Here is a 26,157-nt window from a genome sequence, read left to right on the forward strand (position 1 = left end):
CTTGGTGTAAGGGGTAACATATAAAAATAAATTATTGGCTAAATTAAGCTTGTCCTGAATATTGAATATGATACTTTTTATCGGCTCTGCAGCACAGGATTGTAATAAAAGCAAATTACTGCGGATGCTGGAATCTGAAACGAATGAGAAATTGCTGGAAAGTCCCAGCAAGTCTGGCAGCATCTGTAGGGAGAGAAAAGAGCTAACGTTTCAAGTCCGATGACTCTTTGTCAGGGTTGGAATATTTAGCCGAACTAGTTCATATTGGAGTTTATGCTCCACTCGAATCTCCTTTCCTTCCTCATCTGAATGTCAACCCAATCCTCTCTTTCCTTCTCCTTCATAAATTTGTCCAGCTACCTATTAATGCATTTGTTTACCCCCTGTGGTAGTGAGATCCACATTCTCGCCACTCTATCTGGGTGAAGAAATTCCTCTTGCTTCCTTATTTGTATTCTTGGTGAATATGATGTTGTTTGCCCCTGGTGTTGCTCTTCCCTATAAGTGAAAACACCCTGTCGATTCTATCGAATGTTTCATAATATCAATATCCAGTCACCATTCAGCCTTTTTTCATGATTATAATCTCACAGTTCTGGTGGTTGTACGTTTTAAAAAAAAAATAAAAAAATTTAGAGTATCCAATTAATTTTTTCCAAGTAAGGGGGAATTTAGCGTGGCCACTCCACCTCAATTGCACATCTTTTGGGTTGTGGGGGCGAAACCCATGCAAACGCAGGGAGAATGTGCAAACTCCACACGGGCAGTGACCCAGAGCCAGGATCGAACCTGAGACCTCGGCGCCGTGAGGCAACCGTGCTAACCACTGCGCCATCGTGCTGCCCTCAGTGGTTGTACATTTTGAGACAAATGTCTGGTTCCTAAATTATTTTGCAAAAGACAAAGGTTGACATTTTTGAATTGAATGATAAGGAGTTTGGATTGCGATATTCTCTTGTTAATAGGCAGCCGAAAGTGAAAATACGCAAGTTAGCATGAAGGAATGGATTTTGCAGTATGCTGAGAAAGCAAATAATAGCGATGACAATGATGATCAGGATGATGAAATACCCGAGACGGCTCCTGAAACGGAAGAACGCTTTGATCCAGTGAGTATAAAAGTCATTTTGACCTTCATGAAGAAGCAAATTTGAAGTGTACTTATGGCTGAAAAATAACTTCATTTAATGGACAAAGAAAGTCTTTACATGTGTGATTTTATGTGGCATTTGCAAGCTAAGGAAATCAAAACTACACTTTGAAACAGAAAATGTAAATCAAATATTTTGTGGATTGTTTAGAATGATGTACCGAAACGTGCAATTTTGTTCAGTTCTTGCAATTAGCCAGGTCATTGATTAGCAATCACAAATATTTTAGGAATATAAATTTCTGTGTTCTAAATTGAGTATCTCCTCCAAATTGCAGTTTATTTGAATTGAGTGATATATTGTAATATTAAATACAGGTCCGTTGCCTTGTAAGTATCTTGAGTTGATGGATCTTGATTTTGAAACGGTCCCTGCTTTTTCTTTCTCATAATTCTTTTCCTCCTTGAAGATATTGAAGACCCCTTAATGGGGCATAATTCTGTCAATGTACCATTATTGGCTACTTGAGCACAGGAGACATCGCAGTATTTGTTTGATATTGCCTTAACAAGCAGGCTCTTGACCAAGAACATAGATCCCAATTTGTAATGGACCTAATAGTATGCCTCTGAAATCAAATAACTTTGAAGAGTTAAGCAGGTTCTTGTTATTGAGGTCTCACCTCCCTTTGGAAAAGAGAGACATTTCAGAGAGACTGTCCTCTGGTCATTTGTAAGGGTTGGATCCTGCACTCTCTTCTCACCTTCCCCCACCCCCCCCAAAGCCATAATTTCTTCTTGCTATAAAGTAGCGTAAAGTATTGCGGTTACCAATACATTTAAGATCTTTTTTAATGGTAATTCAAGTGAATTTCACTTGTTTATTGAACAGAATGAACTTTATTTGGAACTGACAGCAAAACTACTTGATACCAAAGAACGGGCTCTATCCTTCAAACAGAATAATAACAAACATGCTCACAGAGAAGCAGGCGATAGAATTAAGATACTTCAACAGGGTAAGGACATTGTTCCATTTTACTGATGTAATATGTTATGCCATTGAAGTGATAATGGGCTGGGAGGGCAAGAATCAGGATAATATCTCAAAGATTTTCTGATCATTTCTGCTCATTGCATTGCAGATTATGTACATCTTGACATGATAAAACTGCCATCATAAGATTTCACAGGATGAGGTGTCACATTCGAGCTTAAATGATCCATGTGATTATGTAAAAAACATTTTTTTAAAGTATTTTTATTTCAATATTTTTAACATTTTATAACAAAAACAGAAAAAGAACAATAGGCGTTAAACATTAACATAGTGCAAAAATAGTTATTTCCCCGAACGGCTCTGTCTTCACAGACCACCGCAAATAACAAAAAACAAACAAACACAACACTAAATCACCCCCCCCCCTCGGAAAGCTGCTATTGCCGACATTTTAAATTAAATTTCCCCAAGAAAGCCGACGAATGACTGCCACCTCCGGGAGAACCCTAACACTGATCCTCTTAAGGCAAACTTTATTTTCTCAAGGCTGAGAAACCCAGCCATGTCACTGACCCAGGTCTCTACACTCGGGAGGGCTTCGAGTCCCTCCACAATAACAGGATCCGTCTCCGGGCTACCAGGGAGGCAAAGGCCAGAACGTTTGTCTCTTTCACTCCCTGAACTCCCGGGTCTTCCGACACTCCAAAGATCGCCACCTCTGGACTCTGCACCACCCGTGTTCCTAGCATCTTGGACATTGCCCTGGCAAACCCCTGCCAGAACTCCTCAAGCTTCGGGCATGCCCAAAACATATGGACATGGTTTGCTGGGTTCTCCGCACACCTCGCACATCTGTCTTCTACCCCGAAAAACTTGCTCATCCTCGCCACCGTCATGTGTGCCCGGTGAACCACTTTAAACTGTATGAGACTGAGCCTGGCACATGATGAGAAGGAATTGACCCTACTTAGGGCTTCCGCCCATAGTCCCGGCTCTAATACCCCTCCTAACTCCTCCTCCCACTTGCCTTTAAGCTCCTCCACCGGGGTTTCCTCTGCCTCGACACCTTCCCCTCCCCCACCCAGGTACCGGACACTACCCTTGTCTTGTATGCCCCGTGGCGGCAGCAGCGGGAAGGCCACCACCTGCTTCCTCAGGAAGGTTTGCACTTGTAAATACCTAAAGCCGTTCTCTGGCGGTAATTTAAACTTGTCCTCCAGCGCCTGCAGGCTGGGAAAGCTCCCAACTATAAACAGCACGGTAGCATAGTGGTTAGCACAATTGCTTCACAGCTCCAGGGTCCCAGGTTCGATTCCTGGCTTGGGTCACTGTCTGTGTGGAGTCTGCACGTTCTCCCCGTGTGCGTGGGTTTCCTCCAGGTGCTCTGGTTTCCTCCCACAGTCCAAAGATGTGCAGGTTAGATGGATTGGCCATGTTAAATTGCCCTTAGTGTTCAAAATTGTCCTTAGTGATGGATGGGGTTACTGGGTTATGGGCATAGGGTGGAGGTGTGGGCTTGGGTAGGGTACTCTTTCAAAGAGCCGGTGCAGACTTGATGGGCTGAATGGCCTCCTTCTGCACTGTAAATTCTCTGAAACAGGTCACCCATCCTTCTAATACCCGCCCTCTGCCAGCTCTGCAACCCGCCGTCCATCCACCCGGCCGGAACCTGTGGTTATTACATACCGGGGTCCAGACCAACGCTCCCTCCACCCTCTTGTGTCTCCTCCACTGCCCCCAGATCTTCAATGTCGCCACCACCACCGGACATGTGGAGTAGCGGGCCGGCGAGAACGGCAGAGGCGCCGCTACCAGCGCTCCCAAACTTGTGCCTTTGCATGACGCCGCCACCAACCATTCCCATGCTGACCCCTCCCCCAATACCCACTTCCTGATCATGCCAATGTTGGCCGCCCAGTGGTAGTTACAAAAGTTAGGCAGCGCCAACCCCCCACCCCCACCCCCCGACTGCGTTCCAGCAGCACTCTCTTCACTCGCGGGGTCTTGTTCGCCCACACAAATCCTGAGATCTTATTAACCTGCTTGAAAAAGGCCTTGGGGATGAAGATAGGAAGGCACTGGAATACAAATAAGAACCTGGGGAGGACCGTCATTTCCATGGCCTGTACCCTCCCCGCCAGTGACAGCGAGAGCATGTCCCATCTTTTAAAGTCCCCTTCCATTTGTTCCACCAGCCAGGTCAGATTAAGCTTAAGCAACAAATCCTACTCCTGGACCACCTGTATACCCAGGTAACGAAAACACGTCTCTACCCTCCTCAGCGCTCCCTCAGTCTTTTCTGCCCTTTAGCCTGGATCACCCACAGCACGCCCTTCCCCACGTTCAATTTATACCCCGAGAAACTGCCAAATTCCCTTAAGATCCGCATGACCTCCCCCATCCCCTCCAGTGGGTCCGAAATATACAGGAGGACATCATCCGCATAGCGCGAAACCCGATGGCCCCCCCCGGGACCAGCCACTGCCAGTTCCTTGAAGCTCTCAGTACAATGGCCAGCGGCTCAATAGTTGGAGCAAATAATAATGGGGAAAGGGGACACCCTTGCCCTGTACCCCGGTGCAATTTAAAATACTCCGACCTAAGCTGGTTCGTGCTCACGCTTGCCACGGGCGCCTGGTACAACAATCCCACCCACCGGATAAAGCCCTCACCAAACCCAAACCTATCCAGCGCCTCCCACAGGTACACCCACTCCACCCGATCAAAAGCTTTCTCTGCGACTTCCGGATGCGGCGATGACCAGCTGAGTCGCACGTTTCGGCAGCTCCCAGTGAAACGGACTTTTGGGCTCTTGATAGGAGCCCCAACGGCAATTTTGACGGCTAAAAACACTGTGCGGTAAACCAGAAGGGAATTCCCCCCTGGATACGGATGAAAAAAGGAGGAGAAAGTGGCTGGATTGCAGTGGATCCTTTAGAACAGCGGCAAGGAAGGCAAGCAAAAACCAAGATGGTGCCAGAAGGTAGCAGTTTAACATGGGGCCCTGAACAACAAGAGTTCTTGAAATGCTGTGTGGAAGAGCTCAAAAAGGAAATGAAGAAAGAGCTGTTGGCCCCGATACTACAGGCGATCGAAGGGCTAAAGGAGGAACAAAAGACCCAGGAGCGGGAGCTTCGGGTCGTGAAGGCAAAGGCAGCCGAGAATGAGGACGACATACAGGGCCTGGTGGTGAAGACGGAGATGCATGAGGCACATCAGAAACGATGTGTGGAAAGGTTCGAGGCACTGGAGAACAATGCAAGGAGGAACAACCTGAGGATTCTTGGTCTTCCTGAAGGTGTGGAGGGAGCGGACGTCGGGGCATATGTGAGCACGATGCTGCACTCGTTAATGGGAGCGGAGGCCCCGGCGGGTCCGTTGGAGGTGGAGGGAGCATACCGAGTGATGGTGCGAGGACCGAGAGCAGGAGAAATTCCCAGAGCCATAGTGGTGAGATTCCTCCGTTTTAAGGATAGAGAAATGGTCCTTAGATGGGCAAAGAAAACTCTGAGCAGTAAATGGGAGAACGCGGTGATCCGCGTTTATCAAGACTGGAGTGCGGAGGTGGCGAGAAGGAGGGCGAGCTTTAATCGGGCCAAGGCGGTGCTTCATCAAAAGAAGATAAAATTTGGAATGCTGCAACCGGCAAGACTGTGGGTCACATATCGAGGGAGGCACCACTAGTTTGAGACGTGGACTTTTATTGTGGAAGAAAAACTGGAATGAGCGGGTTATTAAAAAGAACGTTTGAACAAAGTGGTGGGGCGAATGTGGGGGGCGAAGAGGGGGGTTAAAAAGGGGGGAAAGAGGAGTTTTATGTACTAATCCTGCGATGTGGTAACTTTTCTCTCTTCCACAGGTGGTGATGGGGGGAGGAGGGGAGGTGGAGGAGATGGGGCGTTGGCCTTTGGGGGCGGGGCCAAGGGAGAAGCGCGGGCTTGGTTCCCGCGCTATGATAATCATGGCGGGAATAGAGAAGCAGGAAGGAGGGGGCGTCGCACGGTGCGAGCCGAGGTCACGGGGGGAAGCCGAGGTCGGCCAGATTTTGCTGACTTCTGGGAGCAACATGGGGGGAGTAATTACGCTAGCGGGGGATCTAGCGGGGGGGTGGGAGGGGGGAATTACTGGGTTGCTGCTGCTGGGGGGAGCTGGTATGGGAGGGGATGGGCGGGGGGGCACCGCCTGGGGGAGATACAGCTGCGTGGGAACCGGGTGAGGAGCTGGAAAAAGGGGATGGCTAATCGACAAGTGGGGGGGTAGGAAGCCCCCCAACCCGGCTGATCACGTGCAACGTGAGAGGGCTGAACGGGCCGATAAAGAGGGCACGGGTACTCGCACACCTTAAGAAACTTAAGGCAGATGTGGTTATGTTACAGGAAACTCACCTGAAACTGATAGACCAGGTTAGGCTACGCAAAGGATGGGTGGGGCAGGTGTTCCATTCGGGGCTAGATGCGAAAAACAGGGGGGTGGCTATATTAGTGGGGAAGCGGGTAATGTTCGAGGCAAAGACTATAGTGGCGGATAACGGGGGCAGATACCCGATGGTGAGTGGCAAACTACAGGGGCGACGGTGGTTTTGGTGAACGTATATGCCCCGAACTGGGATGATGCCAATTTTATGAGGCGGATGCTAGGACGCATTCCGGACCTAGAGATGGGAAAGCTGATAATGGGGGGAGATTTTAATACGGTGTTGGAACCAGGGCTGGATAGGTCGAAGTCCAGGACTGGAAGGAGGCCGGCAGCAGCCAAGGTACTTAAAGATTTTATGGAGCAGATGGGAGGTGTAGACCCGTGGAGATTTAGCAGACCTAGGAGTAAGGAGTTCTCGTTTTTCTCCTATGTCCATAAAGTCTACTCGCGAATAGACTTTTTTGTGCTGGGAAGGGCGTTGATCCCGAAGGTGAGGGGAACGGAGTATACGGCTATAGCCATTTCGGATCACGCTCCACACTGGGTAGACTTGGAGATAGGGGAGGAAACAGGAGGGCGCCCACCCTGGAGAATGGACATGGGACTAATGGCAGATGAGGGGGTGTGTCTAAGGGTGAGGGGGTGCATTGAAAAGTACTTGGAACTCAATGATAATGGGGAGGTCCAGATGGGAGTGGTCTGGGAGGCGCTGAAGGCGGTGGTTAGAGGGGAGCTGATATCAATAAGGGCACATAAAGGGAAGCAGGAGAGTAAGGAACGGGAGTGGTTGCTGCAAGAACTTTTGAGGGTGGACAGACAATATGCGGAAGCACCGGAGGAGGGACTGTACAGGGAAAGGCAAAGGCTACATGTAGAATTTGACTTGCTGACTACGGGCACTGCAGAGGCACACTGGAGGAAGGCACGGTGTACAGTACGAATATGGGGAGAAGGCGAGCAGGTTGCTGGCACACCAATTGAGGAAAAGGGGAGCAGCGAGGGAAATAGGGGGAGTGAGGGATGAGGAAGGAGAGATGGAGCGGGGAGCGGAGAGAGTGAATGGCGTGTTCAAGACATTTTATAAAAAATTATATCAAGCTCAACCCCCGGATGGGAGGGAGAGAATGATGGGCTTTTTGGATCGGCTGGAATTTCCCAAGGTGGAAGAGCAGGAAAGGGTGGGACTGGGAGCACAGATCGAGGTGGAAGAAGTGGTGAAAGGAATTAGGAGCATGCAGGCGGGAAAGGCCCCGGGACCAGATGGATTCCCAGTCGAATTCTATAGAAAATATGTGGACTTGCTCACCCCGGTATTGACGAGGACCTTTAATGAGGCAAAGGAAAGGGGACAACTGCCCCCGACTATGTCTGAAGCAACGATATCGCTTCTCTTAAAGAAGGAAAAGGACCCGCATTTTTCCCTCCTAAATGTAGATGCCAAGATCCTGGCCAAGGTAATGGCAATGAGAATAGAGGAATGTGTCCCGGGGGTGGTCCACGAGGACCAAACTGGGTTTGTGAAGGGTTGACAGCTGAACACGAATATACGGAGGCTGTTAGGGGTAATGATGATGCCCTCACCAGAGGGGGAAACGGAGATAGTAGTGGCGATGGATGCCGAGAAAGCATTGGATAGAGTGGAGTGGGATTATTTGTGGGAGGTGTTGAGGAGATTTGGTTTTGGAGAGGGGTATGTTAGATGGGTGCAGCTGTTGTATAGGGCTCCGATGGCGAGCGTGGTCACGAATGGACGGGGATCTGCATATTTTCGGCTCCATAGAGGGACAAGGCAGGGATGCCCTCTGTCCCCATTATTGTTTGCACTGGCGATTGAGCCCCTGGCGATCGCGTTGAGGGGTTCCAAGAAGTGGAGGGGAGTACTTAGAGGAGGAGAAGAACACCGGGTATCTTTGTATGCGGACGATTTGTTACTATATGTGGCAGACCCGACGGAGGGGATGCCAGAAATAATGCGGATACTTGGGGAGTTTGGGGATTTTTCAGGGTATAAATTGAACATGGGGAAAAGTGAGTTGTTTGTGGTGCATCCAGGGGAGCAGAGTAGAGAAATAGAGGACCTACCGTTGAGGAAGGTAACAAGGGACTTTCGTTACCTGGGGATCCAGATAGCCAAGAATTGGGGCACATTGCATAGGTTAAATTTAACATGGTTCGTGGAACAAATGGAGGAGGATTTCAAGAGATGGGATATGGTATCCCTGTCACTAGCAGGGAGGGTGCAGGCGGTTAAGATGGTGGTCCTCCCGAGATTCCTCTTTGTGTTTCAGTGCCTCCCGGTAGTGATCACGAAGGCTTTTTTTAAAAGGATCGAAAAGATCATCATGGGTTTTGTGTGGGCCGGGAAGACCCCGAGAGTGAGGAAGGGATTCTTACAGCGTAGCAGGGATAGTGGGGGGGCTGGCACTACCGAGCCTAAGTGAGTATTATTGGGCCGCTAATATTTCAATGGTGAGTAAGTGGATGGGAGAGGAGGAGGGAGCGGCGTGGAAGAGATTAGAGAGGGCGTCCTGTAGGGGGACTAGCCTACAGGCTATGGTGACAGCCCCATTGCCGTTCTCACCGAGGAACTACACCACAAGCCCGGTGGTGGTGGCTACACTGAAGATTTGGGGACAGTGGAGACGGCGTAGGGGAAAGACTGGAGCCTTGGGGGGGGTCCCCGATAAGAAACAACCATAGGTTTGCCCCGGGAGGAATGGATGGGGGATATGGAATGTGGCAAAGAGCAGGAATAACGCAACTGAAAGATCTGTTTGTGGATGGGAAGTTCGCGAGTCTGGGAGCGCTGACCGAGAAATATGGGTTGCCCCATGGGAATGCATTCAGGTATATGCAACTGAGGGCTTTTGCGAGGCAACAGGTGAGGGAATTCCCGCAGCTCCCGACACAAGAGGTGCAGGACAGAGTGATCACAAAGACATGGGTGGGGGATGGTAAGGTGTCAGATATATATCGGGAAATGAGGGACGAAGGGGAGACTATGGTAGATGAACTAAAAGGGAAATGGGAAGAAGAGCTGGGGGAGGAGATCGAGGAGGGGCTGTGGGCAGATGCCCTAAGCAGGGTAAACTCGTCGTCCTCGTGTGCCAGGCTCAACCTGATTCAGTTTAAGGTATTACACAGGGCGCATATGACTAGCACGGCTCAGTAAATTTTTTGGGGTGGAGGATAGGTGTGCGAGGTGCTCGAGAAGCCCAGCGAATCATACCCATATGTTTTGGTCATGCCCGGCACTACAGGGGTTTTGGATGGGGGTGACAAAGGTGCTTTCAAAAGTAGTGGGGGTCCGGGTCGAACCAAGCTGGGGGGTGGCTATATTTGGGGTTGCACAAGAGCCGGGAGTGCAGGAGGCGAGAGAGGCCGATGTTTTGGCCTTTGCGTCCCTAGTAGCCCTGCGCAGGATATTGCTAATGTGGAAAGAAGCCAAGCCCCCGGGGGTGGAGACCTGGATAAATGACATGGCAGGGTTTATAAAGCTAGAACGGATTAAGTTCGTTCTAAGGGGGTCGGCTCAAGGGTTCACCAGGCGGTGGCAACCGTTCGTCGAATACCTCGCAGAAAGATAGATGGAATGGAAAAAAGAAGGCAGCAGCAGCAGCCCAGGATCGGGGGGGGGGGGGGAACCAGAAGGACTCTCAGGGTTCTTAATATATACTGTATAATATGTATAGGTCGTTGCTACAGATAATTATATATTGGACTGTTAAAGTATATTTTTGGAGAGTGTTACTTGTGATGAGGCAGTTGCCAATTAGGGTTCGCTTTCATTTTTGTTATTTATTATTTATTCATTTTCTGTTTATAAAATCGGTCATTGTTATTTGTGTTATAATATTGTGTAAAGGATGCACAATGTACTGTGTTGGTTGACCAAAAATTTTCAATATATTTTAAAAAAAAAAAAAGCTTTCTCTGCATCCATCGCTGCCACAACCTCTGTTTCCTCCCCTTCCGAGGGCATCATAACAATATTTAAAAGCCTCCGCACATTAGCATTAAGTTGCCTGCCCTTAACGAATCCTGCCTTGTCTTCCCTTATCAGCCCCGGGACATAATCCTCTATCCTCATGGCCAAGACCTTAGCCAATAGCTTGGCATCCACATTTAGCAATGAGATTGGCCTTTAAGACCCACACTGTTCAGGGTCCTTATCCCGTTTAAGAATGAGTAAGATCGAAGCCTGTGTCATTGTAGGCGGGAGGATTCCCTTCTCTCTCGCCTCATTAAAGGTCCTCATCAACAGTGGGCTCAACACCTCTGAAATGTTTAAAAGAAATTCCACCAGGAAGCCATCCGGCCCTGGAGCTTTGCCCGACTGCATGCCATCCAGCCCCTTAATAATTTCTTCTACCTCGATTGGTGCCCCCAGCCCCTCCACCAGACCCCCCTCCACCAGACGCTCCTCCACCCTTGGGAACATCAACTGGTCCAGAAATTGCCTCATCCGCTGGGGGGTTCCGACTCATATAGTTTGCTGTAGAATTCCTTAAAAACTTCATTCATACCAAGCCCATTCGAGTATTGCCCACTGTAATTGTCTCTCCGGCACCCGAATGTATATTTACCTCTCCAGTCTCTTTCTTTCTCTCTCTCTCTCTCTCTCTCTCTCTCTCTCTCTCTCTCTCTCTCTCTTCCCCCCCCTCTCCCCCTTCCCTCCCGCAAACAGTCACCAACTTATGTGTTGTAAATAATTTTACCAGTTGTACAGAGTTGCTGCTGTTGAGCTGGTGCACAATACCCTACCAGTTATCCTATTTTATTTTTTATTGTATTTTTATAAAAATTTTTTTTGACTATTTACTATTTTCTTTTCTTTGATATGTTTGGGTGTGCCCTTCTCTTCTATATATGTGGGTGTGTGTATATATATGTATATATATATATGTTTCTTATCCTATGTACATAACGGTAAATATACTTTGTTCAAAAACCCAATTAGAAAAATTTATTTAAAAAAAAACCCACTTCATTCACCCCCTCCAGGTCTGGGAACAAGTTGCCCTCCTTATTCTTTACTCCCACAATCTCCCTGGCTGCATCTCTCTTCCTAAGCTGGTGCGCCAGTATCCTGCCCGCCTTCTCCCCATATTCATACACTGCAACCCTAGCCTTCCTCAACTGTTTCCCTATGGTCAACAATTCAAACTTTGCCTGAAGCTTGCGTCGCACCCTCAGGAGTTCCTCGTCTGGGGCCTCCACATATTTCCTATCCACCCGGAGTAACTCCTCCACCAATCTCTCCCTCTCCACCCTTTCCCTCTTTTCTCTATGGGACCGGATCGATATAAGTTCCCCTCTAATAACTGCCTTCAGGGCTTCCCAGACCGTCGCTGCCGAAACCTCTCCCGTGTCGTTTGTTTCCAAATAGCTCTGGATACTCTTATTCGCCCACCCGCAAACCACCTCGTCCGCTAACAACCCCACGTCCAGTCTCCACAGCGGACGCTGCCCTTTCTCCTCCCCAAGCCACAAATCTACCCAGTGCGGGGCATGATCCGAAACTGTAATCACCGAGTATTCCGTCCCCTTCACCTTTGGGATCAACGCCCTGCCCAGAACAAAAAAATCAATACGGGAATAAACTTTGTGGACATGGGGGAATAAGGAAAACTCCTTTACCTTTGGCCGTGTAAACCTCCAGGTGTCTACGCCCCCCCATCTGTTCCGTAAAGCCCTTCAACTCCCTTGCCGCCGCCGGCCTTTTCCCTGTCCTGGATTTTGAGTGATCCAATTCAGGTTCAATGACCGTATTAAAGTCCCCTCCCATGACCCAAGTTGTGTGACTCCAGGTCTGGGATTTTGCCTAACACACACCGCATAAAATCCACATCGTCCCAGTTTGGTGCGTAGACATTCACGAGCACCACTCTGACCCCCTTCCACTTCCCATTCACCATGATATACCTACCCCCCTTATCAGCCACAATTCTCCCAGCCTCAAATGCCACTCGCTTGCTGATCAGAATTGCTACCCCCCTGGTCTTCGAATCCAGCCCTGAGTGGAACACCTGACCCACCCAACCCTTCCTTAATCTCATCTGGTCTGTGACCTTCAGATGTGTCTCCTGGAGCATTGTCACGTTAGCCTTTAGTCCCTTTAAAAGCGCGACCACACAATGCTCTCTTCACTGGCCCATTCAGACCTCTCATGTTCCAAGTAATCAGCCTGGACGGGGGGCTACCACCACCCCCTGCCAACTAGCCATCCCCCTTTCTTGGCCAGCCCCGCGCCCCCCGCTTTCCCGGGCACCCCCTCAAGCAGCAGCTGCCCTCGACCCTCCCTTTATTCCCTGAAGAAAATTTCTCCCTTGCCCGCAGAGCAGCCCCCCCCCTCCCCCCAAACACCAAAAACTTAATCTCCCAAATCAAACACCTCAACACTAAGTCACCCTCCACCGCGCACCCGAGAGTCAGCTGATCCATGCTGACTCCGATAGCCTCCGCCCCTGGTGCCGGTCAGACTATCGCCCTATTGTTCGGGGCCCCTCTCCCCACATAGAAAAAACCTATATACAAGATCACATTCCCCAGTAAGTAAACGTCAACTCTCCAAAAGCCATTGGCATAACCATAAAGCCAAACAAACACACTCACTTAAAACAGAACCCAGTCCCCCTGCTGACTTCAGGGCCCCCCTCTCCCCGTATCAACCACCTTCTAAACAAAGCGCCACACAATCTTATTTAAAACAACACACGGACAGACCGCTGCCGCCTCCCATCTTCGAAGCATTAAGTGTCTCTTAACTAGAGTCCAACTTCTCTTTAATAAATGTCCAAACATCATCTGGCGACTCGAAATAATAGTGTCGGTCCTCGTGCGTTACCCACAGTCTCGCTGGGTATAACACCCCAAACTTCATCCCCTTCTTGAAGAGGGTCGCCTTTGCCCGGTTGAACCCCCGCACGTCTCTTGGCCAGCTCCGCACCCAGGTCCTGATAGATGCGCACCCCATTATTCTCCCACTTGCTGCTCCGTTCCTTCTTGGCCCATCGCAGGACACACTCCTTGTCTGAAAATCGGTGGAAACGGACCACCATGGCCCTTGGCGGGTCGTTTGCCTTGGGTTTCCTTGCAAGGGCTTTATTGGCTCCATCCAGCTCCGGGGTCGAAGGAAAGCCCCCGCTCCCATCAACGACTCCTGCATACTCGCCACATATGCTCCCGCAACTGATCCCTCGATACCTTCAGGAAGGCCAATGATCCTTAAATTCTGCCTCCTGGTTCTGTTCTCCAGCTCCTCCAACTTCTCCTGCATCTGCATGTGACGGTCCTCCAGCACCTCCACCTTATGCTCCAGCACAGTTATCTCGACCTCTTGGAGAGTTTTAATTCGATCTCCTGGATCGCTTTCCCCTGGGCTGCCTGAGTCGCGACCATTTGGTCGATCGATGCTTTCATCGGGTCAAGCGTATCCCTTTTTAGCTCGACAAAGCAACTCTTGAAAAACTCCATCTGTTGCTCCTTCGGCCAGTGAGCCGCCGCACCCTGGTCCTTGCTGTCTGCCATGCTTCGCTGTTCTGCTAGCTCCCCTCGCTTCCCTCTATCGGGACTAATTCGTTTCATACGGCCACTTCTGGTCCAGCTATCCATACACCAGGGGGGAAATCCTCACTGATGCTAACTCCACTGATTTATTTCATAAAGCCCACAAAAATCCGGGCAAAAAGGTTCGAAAGTCCGATTCAGGCAGGTAGCTATCAAATGTGCGACCTACTCCTCCATGGCTGCCACCGGAAGTCGATTATGTGAATTTATTTACAATGACAGTTTGAAGTTGTGAAAATCTGGAGTACATTTTAAAGTCGTGAAATGTTATAAAGAATTTACTAAACATGTTTTGACAAATAATCTCGTCACAGATTAGATTCAAAACCAAACTGGTCAAAATAGTTCTGGTATGCAAAGTTCTGGAGGAATGTACTCCTTCGAAGACTTGTGAATATCCCTTCTCCAAAGTGCAATTTAGCTAAATGCAATTCAACAATAGAGATGTTTGTCTTTTTTAAGCAGGGCTTTGTCTGCTGATTCAGTGAATGCTAAAGATTTTGTTGTGTTTTTCAAACAACAGGGGAAATGTAATTTATGAATTTTGTTCTGTATGTTATGAGCAACAACAAATCTAACGGCCAATATTACAAACATTAGAGATTGCAATTGGACTTCAGACATGACTAAACTTCTTGGAATACGGTACTTGAGTGCCTATGTTGACAATTGATAGGAGAGCTTTTTTTTTCCTTTTTTCAATGAAGGGGCAATTTAGCATGGCCAATCCACCTACCCTGTACATCTTTGGGTTGTGGGGATGAGACCCATGCAGACAGCGGAGCATGTACAAACTCCACACCGACGGTGACCCGGGGTCGGGATTGAACCCGGGTCCTTGGCGCCGTGAGGCAGCAGTGCTAACCACTGCCCCACCATGCCGTCCTCGATAGGATAACTTATAACATGAACTTTCATAATCTGATCAAGCAGAGTCAGCATGGTTTCATGAAGGGCAAATCCTGTCTGACAAACTTCACAGGTTGGAGGGCAGTAACCAGTGGAGTGCCACAGGGGTCAGTCCTGGGACTGCAGCTCTTCACAATATATAAAGATTTGGAGGAAGAAACAGAGTGTACTGTGGCCAAATTTGCAGGTGATAGAATGGCGGGAGCGAAGGCAGGTTGACATAGAGGGTATACATTGTTTACAGAGAAATATTGACAGGTTAATTGAATGGGCAGAAAATTGGCAGATGGAATTAAATGTGGGAAAATGTGAGATTATTCATTTTGGAAGACAGAATGAGTAGGTGGAGTATTTAAATTGAGAGAGACTGCAGAAAGCTGTAGCACAAAGGGACTTGTGGGTTCTTGTTCATGAGACCCAGAAAGCTGGCGTACAGGTGCAGAAGGCAAATGAAATGCTGGCTTTTATTTGAAGGGGGCTGGAGGATAAGGAAAGGTATATTATCATTTGAGACAGCACAAAGGAGGTTTACTTGGATGATCCCGGGTATGGAGGGTCTGTCATATTAGGAAAGATAAAACAAGTTGAGTCTGTACTCCTAGGAGTTCAGAAGAATGAGAGGTGACATGATTGAAACATATAAGATTCTGAGGAGGTTAGACCGGATAAATGTTGGGAGATGTTTCCCCTGATGGGAGAGTGTAGGACCAGAAGGTGTCGTTGCAGAATAAGGGTTGCTCGTTGAAGACTGAGAGAAGAGATTCTTCCTCAAATCCAAGAGTGGTGGATCCTTGGAATTCTTTGTCCCTGGACGCTGTGGAGGCCGAGCCCATGAACATTTTAAAGGCTGAGATCGATAAAGTTTGTAATCAGTTGAGGAATTAAGTGTTATGGAAAGTAGGCAGGAAAGTGGATTCAGTGAGTCTTAGATCAGGCATGATCTCATTAAGTGGCAGCGCAGGCTCGAAGGGCTGCAAGGCCTACTCTTGTTCTTATTTCTTATGGTTTTCTCTAGCAAAAGTTACTGGACTTGTTCTTGCTACAAATGTAACACGTTAACAAGGATTGTTATCAACGCACTTGAGCAGCAATTTTGTTAAGATTAAGAAATAAGGTGCAAGTTCCCAATCTCAAGAATTTGCTTGCTGATTTACTCAGCAATGCTTGTGATTTTGATCAAGGGAGGACAGTGGTGAGAGCTGCTGCCTCACAGCACCAGGGACCTGGGTTCAATTCCGGCCTATAGGGTGGGGGAGTGGGCTGGGATGTGATGCTCTTTTGGAGGGTCGGTGCAGACTCAATAGACCGAATGGCCTCCTGTACTGTAGGGATTCCATGGCATCTCGTCCTTAGCCTCACTGCTATTTTTCAAGTAAGTAAAGTTGCCATAGTCCCAGATGACCATAGGCTGCTTTTCTCTTTGAGAGGGAGAGCTGACTGTTGGTGATTTAGCCTGAGGATCACCACACCTCAGGAGAGGATCAAGGTTGAAAAGGTGGGCCTCATGAGTAACTTCAGCCGGTCTGGCAATTGAGCCTGTGCTAATAGCCTCGCTCTGCATCACGCACCAGCTATCCAGGCAGCTGAGCTAAACCGGCCCCCAATAAGCTATTTTTAAGACCCTGTGACTGGCATACAGGTATTATTTGTCCACTAAATCTTCACCAAAAATTGTCTGATAATTAATAGCATAAGCACCTTTACCTACAGCGCTGAGAACCCAGGTTTGATCCTGGCGCCGGGCCACTGTCTGTGTGGAGTTTGCACATTCTCCCAGTGTCTGCGGGGGTTTCACGCCCACAACCCAAAGATATGCGGGTTAGGTGGATTGGCAAAGCTAAATTGCCCCTGAATTGGAAACAAAAAAGCATAAGCACCTTTTTATTGACATGATAATTGTCAATACATTGCCAAGTGACCTCTTTGGCATAGACATTGAATAATATAAACTGGAGTCTCATTCCTTTGTGGTAAAATGCTGTTAGAAATATGAGAAAAAGATTTTAAAGAGATCTTTATTTTTCTTGTGTCTTTTTTGTTTATCTTGTTTATATTCTAATTGTTCCTAGCGCCCCCCCCCCCCCCCCCCCCACACTCTTGCATTTGATTTGACTTCTAATTCAGCCACTCCACATTTTGTTTCTCCATTGTTCCTGTTTCTCAATCTTTAACCTTTTGTGAAGATGATGCACTGTTGGTCCTTCTTTTCACTGATCTCCCAAATGACTTGTTGCCCTTGCCACAATGTTATTAGCTCAATTGCAGCAAGAAATTGAGTTGAAGGTTACAGAAAAATATCAGAATGAATGGGTCATGGCAGAAGATACCCTTTCAGTCTAATGATACATTGTAGGCTTGGAAAGAACCTCGGTGAAATTGGTGATCTTGCTTTTGATGTCTTGACAACCTGTGAAAGGAGATGAGATATTAAAAATGTTGTGAAGTTAAAATGGTGTGGGTGTATATATTTATATATTTTAGAATGTCAAATTTAATTTTTGGATAATGTACGATCATGTAACAGAAAAGAGCAACAAGACTTAATTGAGAAGTAAAAAGGCCAAGATATGAGGAAAGATTCCAAAATCTTAACCTTTTATTGTCTAGATTAAGGCAGTTCCTTAAGACAATAAATTTGAATCAGAAGGGGAGTTATTATTTCAAAAATAAGCAAAATTCTGTGGTTGCTGGAATCTGAAGCTAGAATATAGGATGCCAGCAAAAATCAGCAGCGCTGGCACTATCGGTAAGGAGAGAAAGCAGAGTTAACCTTTCAAATCTTTTCGGCTTTGTCAGAACGGAAAGAAGGGATAAATATTGAAGTGCAGCTGTGAGAGATTGCAACAAAAAGTAACAACTTTAAGAACAAAAGACGGATGGCCTCTTAAGTGGGGATGGAGAGGGTTTGCATTGAGATAATACATGTATGTGATATTTTTAATAACTAGGTTTCAGATGAAGGGGAAAGGTCACAAGCTAAAGCTGCTCCCAACCGGAAGATGAAAAGCTGCCCCTCCAGCTTCCACCAGGCTTCACTGGACCATTGCAGCAGGCCAAGGATGGACATGTAGGTGTGAGAGCAAGGTGCTAATTTAAAATGACGAGCAACAGCAAGGTTGGAGTCATGCTTGCAGACTGCGACGGTGTTCCAGAAAGTGGTCACCGAGTCTGCGTTTAGTCTCCCAATGTAGAGGAGACTGCAGTGGGAGCAGCGAATACAATAGATCAAATTGAAGGATCTGCAAGTGAAACGAGACTTTAACCTGAAAGGAGAGTTTGGAGCCGTGAAAGGTTAGGATGGAGAAGGTAAAGGGGCAGTTGTTGCATCTTCTGTGATTGACAGGGAAGGTGCTGTGGGCAGGGAATGGAAGTTGGGCATGATGGAGGGGTGGGTCAGGGAGTACTGGAAGAAGCGGCCCCTGCAGAATGCTGACGGGGCGAGGGGAAGATGTATTTTGTGGTGGCATCGTGCTGGAGTTGGCAAAACGGTGGAGAATGATAGATGATGGCGCTTACCATGATATGGTCTCCCTGTCCTCACTTTCCACCCCACTAGCCTCAGCATTCAAAGATCATCCTCTCCCATTTTCCCCTCCCACATCAGGCCATCTGTCTTTTTTTCTTAAAGTTGCTACTTTTTGTTGCAATCTCTCACAGCTACAGTTCAATATCTAACATACTTTCCTCCTTTTAGTTCTGATAAAGTTTTAGTTCTGACTCAACTTTCAGATGCTGCCAGACCTGCTGAGTTTTTCCAGTATCCTCTGTTCTTACTTCATAGTTTGATGTGAATAAGTGATGCAATAACGTGAAAACATGTTGCACTTGTTTTTTGAGTTCCTGCTGAATTCTGTTGTATTTATGAGGCTGAATTCTCGGAATTATTGTGCTGGCAGTTTTCTATTTCTCTTGAATTAGCATGAAAATGGATCAGTCTTTTGGTTTGTGAATGCATCCTCAAGGATTAAATCGTCTGTATTTAACATTTTCAACTTTTGATGCAGAGATTAAACAGTTGGAGAAACATCCTGCTTTTGATCCCTCAATAAAGATGGTCGATCTGAAGAAGAATGACAAAAGCACCACTAGACCTCCTGATGATAAGCATGAAGGTGCCCTTAACTTAACCTTGCTGGAAGAATCTGCAAAAAAATTAAAAGAGGAAAGTAAGAAACTCAACAATATAACACCTATGATTGGATAATAGATTTTTGGCATTGTTTTTCTCACAGTTCTGTTCTTTTTTTTATCCACTAAAAAAAAAAAAACTTTTCTCCTCTCCTAACCATTATAGCAAAAAATGAGCCAAAGGATGTACGGAACTTTGACTACACTGCACGAAGTTGGACAGGGAAATCTCCGAAGCAGTTTCTAATCGATTGGTGTCGGAAAAACCTTCCCACTAGTCCAGCTCCAAACTATCGTAAAATCTCTGTGGGTAGATTCTGGAAGAGTAGGTTTGTGTCTTTTGTTGTACCTTTTGCCAAAATTCAAAAACTTGTTGAAATTTTAACATTTAGGATAACGAAGATTTAAGGGAACTTGTGTCACTTGCAGCCAAGCAGCTTCTGTTGGTTTCCAGTTCATGAATTTTGTTGGGAAAAAAGTAATCTGTTCAAATATCAAGAATAGTTTTCCTTCAGTCATTCCACTCTTATTATCTGTTCCTTTTTTTCTCCGCTCACCTTTTTTTCTTCACGGTAAGATGTTTTACTTCCCTTTATTGTGTTCCCTTTTCCAAGTATCTATTTTGGAGATGGGAATGACTTCTTGTAAAGGATTTAGTTGGGGGAAAAAAAGGATTTTAAAAATGTATTTACGAGATGTGGCGTCGCTGACTGGCCAGCATTTATACCAATTCCTAAATGCCCCGGAGAAGATGATGGTGAACAGTTTTGAACTGCTGTAGTCTCTGTGGTGTGGTTCCAGGATTTTGTTCCAGTGATAGTGGCAATATATTCCCAAGTTAAAATGGTGAGTGGCTTGGAGGGAAAATTCCAGGTGGTGGTGTTCCCATGTGTCTGTGGCCCTTGTCCGTGTAGATGGAAGGGGTGCCAATCAAATGGAATCCTTTGTTCTGGATGGTGTCAAACTTCTTGAGTGTTGTCGGAGCTGCACTTATCCAGGCAAGTGGAGAGTTTCCCATTGCACTCCTGACTTATACCTTGTTGACGGTGGGCAGGATGAGAATGCATCTGAGTCAGTTAGTTGGATTCAAATGTTGCCGGAAAAGGTGGTGGGTGAATAATGGGCTACCTCCAAAGAGCGAGGATTGCAGGAAATGTCAAGGTATATTCCCTTGAAGAGAAAAGATAGGACAAATGAATCCAGAGCGTCTTGGATAACGAGAGAGATTGAGGTGAAGATGAAAAGTAGGAAGTACAGCTACAACAAATGTCAGGTAGAAAATAAAATGGAGGATCAGGCTGAATACAGAAGGATCAAAGTGGGAGTGAAAACACGAATCATAAAAGCAAGAAGGGAGCATGCAAAAAAACCTGGGAGCTAACATAAAAGGGATTTCTCGGGTCTCCAATAAGCATGTAAATTATAAGGGTTCTAAAATACAGACGGCGGGGATTAAGGATTTGAAAAAAGGAGACTTATAAGTGGAGACAGGAGAAATAATGGAGGTATTAAATGAGTACTTTGTATTTGTCTTTACCAAGGAAGAGGATGCTACCCAGGCCAAGTCGAGGAGGTAACAGATGCACTCGAGGAATTTACAATTGAGATGGAAGGGAAGGAGACAGGCTATATTTACTAAAAAAATTGGCAACGTACCTTTTGAATATCTCCTACATGGGTACAGCAGGGGAATGGGAGTAGGTGGAATGCTCTTATAGATAAGCCGTGCAGACTCGATGGCCTCCCCTGTAAAAGTTGTATGATTCTGTCTGCAGTTGAACAGTACACCCTCTTATAAACCTTTTTTAAGGCTTGTGAATCCCAATGCATTCATGGTACACATTTGAAGACACTTGCAGTTTCCAGTGCCTGTAAAGCAGAGTTGTCAACCCAGGGCAAGGAGCCTGTATGGCAGGCAGACGAGCAGAAAGAGCCATGTTTGAAGCTGCCACTTGCCTTCCCAGTTTAGTAGCATGATATCCTGTTTTTTCCCACATTACATGCCATCACTTGCCTCTACCAAATCTGCACCAGGGTACTCGTCCCGTTTGGCATTCACTGATCCAAATGTTTCAAGAGCACTTTGGGCTCACTGTCTGCATTTGCTGTTTGGCAGCATTGATCCACCATGACCAGGGCAGAGAGCCTTTGGACTGGGTAGTCTCCACAGCCAGCATTGCTGTCTTGGAGGAGGGGAAGCTTATGAGCTCCAAAAGCTGATCCCTATGACTTCAGCTGAAAAAAAGTTTGTGCCAACTGGATTTTGGATTTCTGGACTGGAAAGATTACATTCTGTTGTAGGGCTGTCAGCACAGATTCAAAAAAAGCCCTGTTTGACAAACTGTAAAGGATTGTTAAAAATGAACTAAGAGGTTAAATAAGTGTAATGTGGTAAGCATAATATATTCAGATTTTCAAAAAGCTTTTGATAAGGAACTCCAGATCAAAATGATGATGTGTGGAGTCAGGGAAGATAGCTGAAAGGATAGTAAATTGGCAACAAAATAAAAAAGAGAATTTAGAGTTTTAAGTTTTGCGTATTATTTGAACTGAAGTGTGTTCATTTGAGACTAACCATCTCGGCAACAGGAGACGGTTTGTTGAAGTAATTCAGGAAATCTTGATTAATTGTAGATTAATACTTATCAAAGACTGGATGGGACTTGACCAGCATACTATGGCTTTATGGTTCCAATTCAGCCTTGGGCGCAGGTTGAGACTTGGTCTCTGTTCTCTCCTTATAACTTCTTCCCTGTGACAGCAGGCACTTGCTGCACAACCTGCTCGGCGAACGTTTTGACTTATTAAGGCATTCCAAGCCACAACCCGCAAAGTGATCAATGATATTGCATTCTGATTGACCAAAATGAAGCGAGGCTATTTCTTCATTGGCTCAAGGGATGTGTGATAATCTATGATTGTTCGAGGTGGTGCATGATCAGTTTCTGATTAGTTTCTCGAATCTGATAGTCATCTATTGATTTTATTTCCCATTTACCCTGACTGGCCTTCTAAGGTGTCAGTTATTTGTGGAACCATCCCTCTCGTTAAGATTTGTTTTTGTTACTTCTGTTACTTCTATGACTTCTTGCTGTGTTTTATGACATGTTGCTTGCCCATTCGTTCATGGCTTGAGCCCACCATATCAAACTTCATTTAACTGGTATTAAATCAGACCCCTATAAGTGACACTATGTTTCGTACTGGTTAATATTACTTTTCCCTGTGGTTACTAGGAATGAGTTGCTTTACTTTTAAAACCAAGAAAAGCATCATAAAGTTGCTTATAATCTTTAAAACTAATAACAACACTTGTTTATACATAGAATATAAGTGAGAATGGTTATGATATCTGTTTATCTCTTGTGATAAGACAGCATGCAATATCTGGGAACATGGATTAATCGGTCCAGATGTCTAACTGACCTATTGATCAGTATGTCCTGAAGAACTTCCTTAAAGCAGGCGCTTTTCAATGTATTTTGGTTGAGGGAGCTGCTTTGCTAAAGTGTGTTTTTGTTTTATCTGACAGCGCTTGATATGTCTGTTAAAAAATTAAAAAAATTTTTTTTTTTTTATTCCCCTCCTTTTTCACATTGTCTCCCAAATTTACACCCAACAATAAACAATAATCAGTAACGAATGTAATGTTAATCCCCATATCAATAACAATGATCCCACCCCCCACCAAACCCCAGACATTAGCCCGCATGTTGACATAAACAAATGACAAAGAGGAATCAGGAATCACCCATAATTCCCATTAATGCAAAGAGTCCTCCCCCCCCCACCCCAAATGTTCGATGTGATCCAATTCTCGAAAGTGCATAATGAATAACGCCCATGAATTGTAGAACCCCTCCATCCTTCCCCTCAGTTCAAATTTGACCTTGTCAAGCGTCAAGAATTCAAGCGTCAAGAATTCAAGCAGGTCCTCCTGCCACGCCAGGGCACAGGGTGGAGAGGTTGAACTCCACCCTAACAGGATCCGCCTTCGGATGATCAACGAGGCGAAGGCTACAACATCTGCCTCCACGCCCATTTCCAACCCTGGCTGATCCGACACCCCGAATATGGCCTCCTGATGGCCTGGGTGCAGTTCCACATGCACCACTTTAGAGATTACCCTAAAAACCTCCTTCTAGCTTTGGACAGGACCAAAACATATGAACGTGGTTTGTGCCCCCTTCCCCCTGCAACGTTCACACACATCTTCTACCCCTTCAAAGAACCGGCTCATTCTCGTCCTTGTAAGGTGCACTCTGTACCCCACCTTCAGCTGTATCAGCCCCAACCTCGCACATGAGGTGGAGGCGTTCACCCTCCGGAGCACCTCACCCCAGAACTCCGCCTCCATACCCTCTCCCGACTCTTCCTCCCACTTTGCCTTGATCCCTTCTGGCGGCACCTTCTCCTCCAAAATAGCCCCGTAAACCGCCGATACTACCCCCTTCCCCAGTCCCCCTGTCGTCAGCACCTCCTTCAGCAATGTGGAAGCCGGCTCTACTGGGAAGCTCTGTAGTCTGTTTAAAAACTTACAAAGTTACAGAAATTTCACGATAGTTATAAAATATACATAAAATAAGTGCTTGAAAGTGATTGGTTTCAAAAGCTAATTACAGAACTTAATTCTAAACTTATAAAATCAAAGATGGCTACATATTGTGAAATAAAGTGATTTATTTTAGACATCACATGTTAAACTGCACTAATTCAGTGCCCAAAGCGTAATGTTTTCATATCTGTGTTTCGTTGCACAACAGGACTTTGAATTTAGATAAAGGAGTTGATAATTTTAATTACAAAGGAGGTTGATTGTTCCACACCAGTAATTGTACAACCTTGACGGCTTGCACTACTGGCTTTTGGGCATTTTGTTTTTTCTCCTGTGTAATTCTTAAGTCCAAGTCATGTGTTGAGCTCGAGAATTCAGCATAAAGCCGTAATGGGTTGACATGCTTCGATTATTTGACCAGTACCATAACTGAACGACAAATGAATTGTAAATGATGATCAAAATGAAATTTTCCTACTGATGGGAATTAGTCATATTGGCAAATTGTGAGAAATGCTGCTGAACAAGGATCCATGCTGGGACCACTGTTCACAATGTACATAAATGACTTGGACTCTGAAATCAGATGTATAATTTCAACATTGTCGATTGACACAAAGTTGGAGGAATATACTTTTTTTGGGGGAAATCTTTTTATTGCCATTTCTTATATTTATAAACAATTGTATATATACATCACATTTTTCTTACCCGCTTTAATTTACTTTATTATACAGAAAGGTTTATTTTGTCTTTCATTTAATTGACCTTGTATACATTTTGCCGCCCTCTGGATCGGTCTATTGTCCCTCCCCCCTCCCGTGCTATGTTTTGCTTTTATTTTCAGGGAAAGCTCTCCCCACCCTTCCGTCCGTGCCCCCCGTCCCCCGTCCCCCTGGATTGCGTAGTCCTTTGGCTCCTCATCTATCTTGATTTTTGTTCTTAACATACTCCTCGTTGCTGGCCTCAAACAGGTTTTGGAACAGGCTGACAAGCTGCCCCCAAGTACCCAGGAAGCCTTCCTCCGACCCTCGGATGACATACTTAATCTTCTCCAGGTGGAGGAATTCCGAAAGGTCAGCGAGCCAGTCTGCAGCTGTGGGTGGTGCTGCCGATCGCCAGCCGAGCAGGATTCTCCGGTGTGCGATTAGGGAAGCGAAAGCAAGGGCGTTAGCCCCTTCCCCATGTGTAGTCCTGGTTGCTCCGATACCCCAAAGATTGCCACTTGGGCCATGGCTTCACCCTCACCCACTCAACCTTGGACATTACCTCGGAGAAGACTGTCCTGGACCCAGCAAGTTTGGGACAAGCCCAGAACTTGTGGCTGTGGTTGGCCGGGCCCCTCTGGCACCGTTCACATTTATCCTCCACCTCCGGGAAGAACCTGCTCATTCGGGTTCTGGTCAGATGCGCTTTGGGCACCACTTTGAGCTGCATTAGGCTTAGCCTTGCCGCAGGAGGAGGTGGAGTTAGCCCTGCTCAGTGCTTTGCACCAGAGTCCCCACCCGAACCTCTGACCCCAGTTCGTCCTCCCGTTTTTGTCTCGTCCAGTGGTGTTCGAGCTCTGTCCAGTAACTGTCCGTATAGTTTCCCACATAGCCCCCCCTTCTCGCTGCTTGTGCCTGTCTGGTCCTCTAGTAGTGTGGTTTCGGGGCCCTCGAGGTACCCTACTGTCTCTTTGCGGAGGAAGTGTTTTATTTGGAGGGTCTCATTTCCTGTCCTTTTGCTAGTTTCCACTTCCTTGTCAGTTTGTGCAGTGTTGCCAGTCTGTGCCCTACGTAGAAGTCCCCGACCATCAGTGTGCCCCCGTCCCACCTCCATCCTTTGAAGGTGGTATCTTGCATGGCTGGGGGGAATCTGTGATTTCCGCAGATAGGGCCATGGGGGACAATTTAGTTATCCCGAAGTGTAGTCTTAGCTGGGTCCACATTCTCAGCGTGGCCGTTATCACTAGGCTCGTTGTGTTTCTTGTTGAGGGGGATGGGAGTGCTGCTGTAGCCAGGTCCCAGAGGGTCGTTCCTTTACAGGATGCCTCCTCCATTTGTACCCAATCTGTGCCGGATTCTTATACCCATCCCCTCACTCTTTCTGCCATTGCTGCCCAGTGGTAGTATTGTAGGTTTGGTGAAGCCAAGCCCCCTTTGATTTTCCTTCTTTGCAGTGTCGGTTTGGGAATTCTTGGGTTCTTACCCCCCCCCTCATACAAATGCCATGATTAGTGGAGGAATGTATTTAATGCAGAGGAGAAACGGTGTTGGTTGAATTAAGAGTGAAGCTGAGAGTTTGGTTAAGGGTGAAAGGGATGTGTACTCTTTTTGTTCCTTTCACAACCTCCAGTATTCAGTTCCTACATTTGTTCAACAAATTAAGGTGGTAGAATAGCTGGTAAATTACTCTGTGTATAATAAGTAGCCTGCAATGTCAGGGCAGTTCAGCCAAGTGGAATATATCTCCTGTGGTATGAGGGAAGTAATAGATGCACCATGTGTC

General features: G+C 46.6%; 1 protein-coding gene across 2 annotated transcripts in view; it reads left to right on the top strand.

Annotated features, from left to right (window-relative positions):
* The window catches only part of dhx29 (DEAH (Asp-Glu-Ala-His) box polypeptide 29), a 179,185-nt gene that overhangs the window by 41,090 nt on the left and 111,938 nt on the right, over positions 1-26,157 (top strand). For both annotated transcript variants that reach the window (XM_072497035.1, XM_072497036.1), the window contains exons 6-9: positions 966-1,109; positions 1,983-2,109; positions 18,989-19,150; positions 19,279-19,441. In XM_072497035.1, the coding sequence (XP_072353136.1) occupies positions 966-1,109; positions 1,983-2,109; positions 18,989-19,150; positions 19,279-19,441 (596 nt within the window). The remainder of the gene's footprint in view (positions 1-965; positions 1,110-1,982; positions 2,110-18,988; positions 19,151-19,278; positions 19,442-26,157) is intronic.

Source organism: Scyliorhinus torazame, chromosome 3, assembly GCF_047496885.1.
Source record: "Scyliorhinus torazame isolate Kashiwa2021f chromosome 3, sScyTor2.1, whole genome shotgun sequence".
In the NCBI taxonomy this organism is placed as follows: Eukaryota; Metazoa; Chordata; class Chondrichthyes; order Carcharhiniformes; family Scyliorhinidae; genus Scyliorhinus; species Scyliorhinus torazame.